Source organism: Cajanus cajan, chromosome 1, assembly GCF_000230855.2.
Source record: "Cajanus cajan strain Asha chromosome 1, NIPB_CcT2T_4, whole genome shotgun sequence".
Taxonomy (NCBI): Eukaryota; Viridiplantae; Streptophyta; class Magnoliopsida; order Fabales; family Fabaceae; genus Cajanus; species Cajanus cajan.
This window is the reverse complement of record NC_138517.1, coordinates 24,754,087-24,764,317: the sequence shown is the minus strand read 5'-3', so window position 1 is coordinate 24,764,317 and position 10,231 is coordinate 24,754,087. Positions and strand designations below refer to the sequence as shown.

Here is a 10,231-nt window from a genome sequence, read left to right as displayed (position 1 = left end):
GTTACAAATTGTTATTGAAATTTCTCACTCAAGGTACTAACTATACCATTAAATTTCTCTAACATAAATGTGTTGCTTTCTTTTAGACAAATATTATATAAGGCATGTGGATGGAAGTCCTATCATTTTTAAAGCAAAAAGGAAAAGAGTGATACAGTCAATGGTCTTTTAGCCAATCAAGCTAAAGTTACAACTAGGGGTTCCCAAGCCACGAATGTTTTCTATGTGATTGGTGTATCTGAAAATTCAGTAAAGAGTGAAACAAATAAAGCAATTTGAAAAGTGATTGGTTTGACCATACTACAATCCCACAATGATGCCTATCTAATAAATTCAACATCACAATTTTCATCATTTTTAGCTAGATTTACAGCATGATCTAAGGGTTCACTTTGATATGATTGCTGGATATTTGGATTTGATCGTTCTTCCATATTAAAGAAATCCCTTGTTAAAGTCTTCATAACATAGTTTTTATTTGCATCAAAAGGATCTTGAACGTAGAAACATTGATGAACTTGAGAAGCTAATACAAAAGGATCATCCATATAACATCTCTTGTTAAAGAAAACATAAATAAGGCCATACTTATCCTTTTTAACTTCAAACCAATCACATCTAAAGAGCACAAACTTGAAGCTACTAAAATAATCCACCTCAATTATTTCAGTAATTCTTCCATAGTAAGTTACTGGCTCTATCCTTGGGTTTTCATCTTTGGAACTTGCAAAGATTTTGGTTACCGACTCAAGTGTCACACCACTATTTTGTGTTTTACGTCTAGCATCACGTTGTTTTGTATGAAATCTGTAACCATTAATGACATAGCCAGAAAAGCATCAAGCAACTTTATTTGGTCCTCTAGAAAGCTCCTTAAGTTGGTCAGAAACATCTTCCAACAAAGCACGCTTTTTAAACCATTCACCAAAATCTTTACATTGACTCTTAACTTCAGTCCATCTATTTCTTTTTCTAAGATTTTCATTCTCACTTTCATGCTCCTTACAATTAAAATTGCACATGTAAAATAATGAGAAAAAGTTCCTTTAAGTAATGAAAACTTACAAGTACAATTATTTACCTAATGAAATCTTGGACATCATCACAATTGAACAAGATGTAACGGTGGATTTGACTCCTTGACTGGCAATCCAAAGAAACTGGCTCACCTTTTTCCTTTCCTCCAATTGGATGACTAATGGTTGAAAAGAAACTTGGACTTTCAAGTTCATTAGAATCACATCTATCACTATTCCTTGTCACTCTATTTAGTCTTGTTTCCACACCATTATGCAAGTACTGTGAGCACATTGTCAAACATTCTTCAACCAAGTATCCCTCAGAAATAGAACCTTCAGGGTGATTTTTATTACGAACATAACTCTTCAATTTACCTAAATATCTTTCTGGAAAGTACATCCATCGAAATTGAACAGGTCCTCCCAATCTTACCTCATTCACTAGATGTATAGGCGAATGACCCATTACATCAAAGAAAGTAGGAGGAAAAATTGTTTCAAATTGGAAAAGTGTTTCTATAATCTCTGATTGCAAGATATTCAAATCAGTCTCATCAATAACTTTCTAACATAAACAACGAAAAAAGGAACAAAGACGTATTAATGGGTGGGCAACTTGGTTAGACAATGTACTTATCACAGCTACTTGAAGCAAGTAATGCAACATGAAATGTGCATCATGACTCTTATAGCCAACAACTTTTCTTTCATTAAGATGAACACATCTTGAAATATTTGAAGCACAACCATCTGGTAGCTTTGCATTCTTTAAGATACCACAAAAAATAGTCTTCTCACTTGCATTCATTGAAAAACATGCTTTAGCAAATGTTAGATGTTTACCTTGATTTGTCTCTTTAGGGTGGAGTTTCTTTTTGATACCCATTAGTTGTAAGTCAAGACGAGCATTCTCGTGATCTTTTGTCTTTCCTTTGATATCCAACAAAGTTCCAATTATATTATCAAATACATTTTTCTCTATGTGCATCACATCAAGGTTATGACGTAATGCATTGTGCTCCCAATATGATAACTCAAAAAAAATTGAATTTTTCTTCCATGGATCTTTAATCTGTTTTTGATTCTTACCAAACACATTGGTGAAGTTCTTTAACAACTCTAAGATGTCTTCCCCTTTCAACAATGTTGGTGGAGGCCTATATTTTGTTTTCCCATTGAAAGCTCTTGCATTTGATCTATATTTATGATCTATAGGCAGAAAAACACGATGATCCATATAACACATCTTAAAACTATTTTTCAAAAGCATTGAATTAGTGTCATAATTACAACAAGGACATGCTAATTTCCCTTTTGTACTCCACCCACTTAACATAGCATACCCAGGAAAGTCACTAATAGTCCACAATAGAGCTGCTCGCATTTGGAAAGTTTGATTTATTGATGCATCATATGTTTCTACTCCTAAATCCCATAACACCTTTAACTCTTCAATCAATGGTTCAAGGTACACATCAATGTTATTCCCCGGTGATTGTGGTCCAGGAATCAATAAAGATAAGATAGAATACTCAGCCTTCATGCACCACCAAGGTGAATAGTTATATGGTATCAATACCACAGGCCAGGTACTATGCTTCGTACTCATAGTTCTGAAGGGATTAAATCCATCACTAGCTAGTCCAAGTCTTATGTTACGTGAATCAGCAGCAAAGTCAGGATGACGTTTATCAAAGTCTTTCCATGCCTCTCCATCTGCAGGATGCCTCAACTTCCCGTCTTTTGAACGATCTTCTTCATGCCACCTTAATGAACTAGCAGTCTTTGAACACATGAACAATCTTTGGAGTCTAGGAATTAAGGGAAAATGTCTCAAAACTTTGTCATACTCCTTCATTTTGAATCCACCGAGGAGTATGACAAACATGACAAAAAGTGTCATTTTCATGGTTTCTCCAATACAACATGCAATCTTTAGGACAAGCATCAATCTTTCTATACTCGAGCCCTAAGTCCTTTATCATTCCTTTAGTTTTATTAAATGTGTTAGGAATGTTCAACTCAGGCATTGCTTCTTTTAACAACTCTAAGAGAGCGGTGAGTGATACATTGCTCCAACCATACAGACACTTCAATAGATATAGTCGAATGATGAATGTCAATCTAGTGAAGTTTTTGCAACCTGGATATAACTCTTGCTTGGCTTCTTCCATGAGATTATAGAACCTTTTGGCATCTTCATTAGGACCTTCATTAACTTTATGTTCTTCATGCACCACATTTCTAAATCTTTCATAGAGCAGTCCATCAATATCATCAAATTCATCTTCTTCATCAACCATGTCATCATCAAGATCGTCAGGGTTTATAAAATGTTCACCATGAAGAATCCAAGTATTATATCCTTTTTCAAACCCAAATCCTATTAAATGATTGAAGACTACTGCTCTTATCCTCCACAAAGCATTGTGACATTTAGCACATGGGCACAATATCTCTTGTCCTTGGGGTTTCCCTTTTGTGTATGCATAATTTAGAAAAAACTCAACACCATTAATGTACTCTGAGCTATCTCTTGGGAATTTCATCCATTCCTTATCCATTGAATGTACTAGATAAATTTCAAATAAGAAGACAAAAATTATCTAATTATTAAAAATATGCTACACTTTTCACACACTAAAGCACCCAAAATAAAATTAAAAAATAAGAGATTTAAGGAAAATCGTAAACAGAAAACACAAAATTCATACTCTTACACTCAATAGGAAATAATAATAAGTACAAAGAGATACAATTTAAGGGAAGAATTTTAGAGTACTAATAAGTATTTAATTAAACATTACCTTTGAAGCAAAAACCTTTGTTCTCGAATCTCCTAATAATGTCACCGACCTGAAATGAAACTACTTTTTAGTTGATCATTCCATCTTTATTTTAATAATTTAAATAACACTAAGTGCCAAAAATCAAATCATTCTCAATGAAGTGACTGTCACTATCAACTATATATCACAACTACACACACTAGTTACGTTATAATTAATTGCAAGAATAACCTTGTTGTGAAAACCACAAAACACAGCCAGTACTACTCGTACAACAATTAAAGCACTAGAATGGTATGCACATTTGTCAAGTCCACTAAAATTTTATCATTCAAACAAATTAAGTGCCCATATGTGCTAAAGATGAAACAAAAGGCTCTAGAATATTAAAGCACCAATATATTGGGGTTCAATAAATATGTGAAATAAATCAATCATATTTAAATAAAGAGAAAAGAGAATTTTGAGATGGGGTGGTGGATATCTAATTCCCTATTTATTTTAGTAGAAAAAATTTAGCTTAATTATTAAGATTTTCGTAAAGTGCACCAGGTATGTGTGATATATATAAATAAGGTGTTTAAATAAAGTTGCTGCAAATGTTGCAGCCACTGAACTAGTGCAGACTAGTGCAGCTGGTGTTGGCTCTCATGCACGTGCACCGTTTGAAGTTGATGTTGCACCGCTTGAAGCACTTGTAGCTGCAGCACATGATTTCCAAGGGATCCACCAATCCACAGGTGCAGCTGCCAATGTCTCTGATCCTACACCCTTTGGAGCTAATCCTGCACCACTTGCTGGAAAGGATGTGTCAAATTTTGTTGGATCCAAGGCTGCTGCTCATGCTTCCACTGCAGCAGGTGTAGTAGCAAATGAAGTTCCTGCACAGCTTGTAGCTGATTCTAAGGCTGTGTCAGATTTTGCTGCATCAAAGGCAGCAGCTCATGCTTCCACAGGTCGAGGTGTTGCTGCACCTGTGGCTGTGAAGGCTAATTAATCCAACCCGTACACGCATCATTAACAATTTCCATGCATCAAGGATTTATAAGTTAATTTATATATAATATAATATGAAAAGTATTCATTTTACGTCACTTTGTTTTTATGTCTTCTTTATATACTGCTAGTACATGTACATAAATATAAAATAATGATGCTTCGACACTCTCGGGCAAGTGGTTGGAGAAGAAACAAATGAAAATCAAAGAGAAGAGAGAGATAAATTATAATAAAAAAGAAAGAAATGGGTATAAAATAGAAAAATAGATCCTGAAAAAATATTAAGGCTGGTATTTTTTGTATGTGTATACATGATTCTCTTGCATATTACTAATTGCTAATGCATAAATTATTGTGGTTGAAATATATATGACGGAGGAGGGTAGCTACTAGCTAGGGCTTTATTATAGTACTAACCCATGGTGAAGGAGTTGAACATTTTGGCTAAGGCATCAGATAAGCCTTTTTAGCTTTTGTACATATGCAGCGAGTTATTTTTCTGCACTAATATTAGTTAAATAAATAGAAACTAACATAATTTAAAGAATAAAGACCATGCATATGAACATTAATATTATGGAATAGAACATGCTAGATTATAGGAAAAATTGTTGCACGAAATTGGGTCCTTCAATCTTCACTCTAATTACTCATGTATGGTTTGGGCAAGTCACTGGTTCTTGCTTGGTCAACTTTTCTTCCTAACAAATAGCATCATTGCGTGGAATAAAAGACCTCACTTTGAATCTTTGACTGGAAATACGAGTACTGGCTAGTGACTTATCAGTGCCGTGGGGTAGAAATATAGTGAGAGATAGAGAACCAATTTATTATGAAAATGAATTTATTAACTAAAGAGATGACTAAACTATATGTACATATCACAAAATTCCGATTACAAGTAATCATATAAATCTCTAAAAGTTTGTGTGGTCAAAGTCGAATTAAATGTACACTTTATTTAATTAGTGGAGGACCTAGCTATTGCATGCAACTTGGACACAGATTAAGAATTAATATTCATGAATCCAATAAAACACACGCATATAGTATCACTACAACATTTTCACCCTATAACAACGTGTATAAAGTGTTGCATATGAGGAAAGCCAAAGCTGTGGTGTGGAACATGATCCAGAGGCTGCAAAGGTGTTGCACATGGTTCTCTTGATCCGTCTCTAGATGGCATGCCATCCCTTGAGGATTTATCCAATGAGGAAAGCCAAAGTTGTGGTGTGGAACATGATCCAGAGGTTGATTCAAGTGATGGTTCACCCCCACTCAATCCATATAAGCCTTAATACAAAGGTCCTAGGACCTGGAATGAACTTGCAACTGGCTACTATGATGAAATAAGTCAATTTGGTTTTTAATTCTTATTTTTTTTCTTCATCAGAATATATCTATTGAAAAATTGGAACAGGGTTCTTATCGTAAGGCAACAAATTCTACTTAGGATTTCTCTTGTATTCTAAAAGGTAGCTATTACAATTATTTTATAACTAAAACTAGTCATGGATATAAATTGCGACTGTAGTCATAATTGTAGTGTATTGTAATGAGTTAAAAAACCTTTAGGTTGTCACTATAATCTGATTGCAGGCTGCAATTTAAAATTATGCTAATTACATTAAATATTCTTCATATTGACTAACATATGAGAGCATAACTGTAAGCTATAATCGTAAGTCATAACCAAACTTCAATCTTTATTTTCAGGACGCTTTATGCAATCACACCAACAACCAACAGGCTCAAAATGACAAGGACAACATATCAAAAAATAAAAAATAATGAATACAACATCCAATAGCTCAAACCAAATTTACTATCACCATTTCTATCAATAGAGCTCAATCTCCAAAACCACAGCAACACTCAGCAACGCCAGGGAAAACACAAAGCATACACAGAATCTACAAAAGCTGTGAAAATTTACAAAACCTCTCTTATCTAGCTTCTCCTTAAGCTAAAGTGCAAAAGCTTATTTGAGCTTTCACTAGAAGCTTTGTTCATTTTAGCTTCTCATTATCTTCTCCTATAAGTATCCAATGAAAAGTTTTATCCAAAAAAATCTTAATCCTACAATAAGAACTGATTCTTGCTTAGCAATGGGTTTCGTTTCCAAACTGAAACTAACCAGCTATCACCAAATGAGTAACTAATCTCTAGCTAAACATATTTAAAAAATGAAATTCACGCGAAGTATTTGGGAGAGAAATTAAAGATCAATAAGAGGAACTAGTGGTAAAACCCAAGATAAATGGCGTACATTAAGTAGAGAAGAATTGAGGAGAGGGAAAAAGGGTATAGGTGTGAATCAGAAAAAAAAAATATCGAACCTTTGTGGAGTTTGATGAAGAGCTTCTTAGGTTGGGGAGGGGTGGCTTTCTTGCGGGAGGCGAAGCAGTGACTTTCTTGCTAAAAAACCCTAACGGAACAATGCAGGCAAGAGGATATGAAAGTGTAAATGTGATGAAGAGAGGAGAGGAGGCAGCGTGCGAGAGAAGCTAGCAAAGAGGAGGGAAAATGTAAGTTTCGCACCAAAAAAAATTATAATATAGTAAAAAAATTTTTTTTTCTCAAATAGAACGGTTTTATAGTTTAATTTATTTATTATTATAAACAACGGTTTATAACTATTCCCATTATGATATAGAATGTTTTTTTAATATTTAAGAATGCAACAATTTGTAACCGTTCTATATAAAAATAAAAAATTCAAAACCGTTGCATATTTAATATAGAGAACGATTCTAAAATGTTGTCTAAAATTTTAAGACTTTTTAAGCCTACCACAACAATATAAAAAAACATTGTATATTCATAACTAAAACAACGGTTTTTTTGTTGCCTTCAGAAATGGCGTTGTTGTAGGGTGATAATGTTGTAGTGAATTCCCTAAAAGCAAGGATTCGTCTATTCTTGATCATTCCTTCTATCCCGACAATTGTCATTTCGTCATGGGAGAGTCTCGCTGTTTGAATCGTCGATTTGGGCATGTGATGCCCCTAATTACTAATAAGTGTTCCCCGATTTAATGTGTCGGGTTCGCATTTGATTACAGTAATTTCCATTATCTGGCTAACACGCACAAATTAGATTTCCCTTTTTATTCTTATTTATTATTTACAAGGAAGGCATGTTATCTATATGAAACGTAAAATAGGATGCGAAGACACTTGAGAATTTCAATGAATATCATTCTCATTGATTTTTGTTTAGAGAACATCTTTGCATACTATTATATGTGCCTTCCGTCTCTAATGGATGCATGCTAATGTACTATCCTAGGAGATGCATGATGTTTGTTTTCTGCCTAAATTTTATTATTATGTTTTTTTTACTAAAGGTTATGATGCATGATTTTTGCTATATATATATATTTTTTTATTTTTTTTTAAATAAACTACCTTATATGATGCTTTAGAGTTAGGGTATAGAAAAGAACGTTAGTTTTTTTTATTGATATCTGTTTGTTTGTCTGTAATTCCTTTCTATTTGAAATGAATAAAGAGAGAACACGACAAATGTAACACACATATGCTCAAATAAACGTATACCCGCGGACAATCACGTTCAAATCCTTGGTCTGTGGTCCCTATAAGAAAAGTGCATTGTATAGGACGGTTCGATTCTCACCGATCTTTAAGGCTCCCAAGGTGGCCCCATTATAGGGACCTAGTATCTTTATCGCCGTCACTTGACAAACTCTAATGTCTGTCGTAGTATTTCGGGCTAAAATAACCGGTTATCACATTGAGTGTGATTTCTGACAAGGCTCGCGGGCTCCAAGGCCAAACTTGGGCTGGTCGTACGTCAACCACTCCCTATGTTTAATACCCTCATGCCCCCAGGTGTAGGGGGAACTGTTGTGTGCAAAGGTTTGTGTACAATTTTTAATCAAAAAGATGCAGAATTTAAACAGACAAACAGATATTAAAGCCAAATAAATAAAATAAACAAAGTAAAGGGGAAAAATATTTAAATTATTATTTTTATTTTATTAACTTCATCAATTAAATGGGCTTGACCCTCTTTAAACGTCCCCAGTGGAGTCGCCATCTGTCGCAACCCAAAAATTTCCGATCTTGCGACATATGATTTAGACATTCTTTTAAAAGTCTCATTAATTAAGGAATGCCCGGACACCAGACTAATCCTTAATTAATGGTTTTGAAAATAGGTTTATGGAGTCGCCACCAATATTTTACTCAAAACATTGGAAAAAGAAAAGATTTTTAAAAGTCCAATAATGACCTTGATAACCAGAATTGATTTCGGGAGTCGATTACGTATAGGGAAGGTATTAAGTACCCCTACAACGCCCTTAATCGGTACCCTATGATGAAATTAGCATTACAAACAATAATAATATAAATATTAAATCCCCTTTTATTAATAACTATTTACATGCTTGAAATTTAAATTATACAATTAACCGTAAAATGTCTACATGATTATTTCTATTATAACAATAATTATTATAGATGAGAAATAAAAAAAGAGAGTAAGAAATTAATTGAAATACCTCTTGATTGAGCTCTATTGGATCTTCAAAATAGGGAGATTTTAGGTGCTTTGTGGCAACCTTTCGCACTACAATTGCCTCACAATACTCAAGAAATACGATAGGAGAGAGAGAGAGAAAAAAAAAGAAGAGAAATTTCGAGCTCTAAGGAGGGCTGGACGAAATTTTTGGGGTCCGGAGAACTGTGCCCAAGATGTCTATTTATAGGCATCAGAAAGAGTCCAGAACGACCCGTTCCAAAATCAGAACAGCCCATTCTGGATTTGGCCGTTATGTGTCAATTTCATAACTGGAACGGCCCGTTCTGAAACTAGAACGGCCCGTTCTAGAGATAAGATTAACACACAATTTGGTAGATTGGAACGGGTGTTCCAAACAAGAGATTTTAGGTCATTTTAATATCTCGGAATGACCCATTCTAATTTAGGAACGGCCGGTTCCGGTTAAGGTTTTTAACCCTTTTTTAGGAGCTTGGAACGACCCGTTCCAACTTTGGAATGGCCTGTTCCAATTTTGGAATGGCCCGTTCTAGCCTATTATTTTTAGGCCTTTTAGGAGTCTCAGAATGGCCCGTTCCAATTCAAGAATGGACCGTTCCAAACTTGGGAACGGCCCGTTCCGGGCCACTAGAAACAGTTGATTTGGGCTTTTGGCCCCTCTGATGTCCTATCTTGTTGTTTGTATGCCCCCGGATGAAATTGGGTGTCTACAGTAAGTGGAATCTTAGTGGGAATTTATGTCTTGTTGTTCATCTAAACTTATAAATAAGAACTTTTTTGTATCTAAACTTATAAATTTGAACCTTTTGTAAAGATTTCAATAGAGAATGAATTATTTAGAATTTCAATATTTTTCCAATTGAGAGGATTTTCTCTCTCTAGATTCTAAGGAAC

At 34.4% G+C, this 10,231-nt stretch overlaps 1 protein-coding gene across 1 annotated transcript; it reads right to left on the bottom strand.

Moving 5' to 3' along the window:
- Nucleotides 1–320: 320 nt before the first annotated feature.
- Nucleotides 321–3,583, bottom strand: LOC145953831 (uncharacterized). The gene is made up of 4 exons (XM_083067594.1): nucleotides 2,906–3,583; nucleotides 1,666–2,802; nucleotides 1,082–1,584; nucleotides 321–807 (listed from the first exon to the last, which is right to left on the bottom strand). The coding sequence occupies exons 1-4, from the start codon at nucleotides 3,581–3,583 to the stop codon at nucleotides 321–323; spliced, it is 2,805 nt and encodes a 934-aa protein (XP_082923720.1).
- Nucleotides 3,584–10,231: the final 6,648 nt, after the last annotated feature.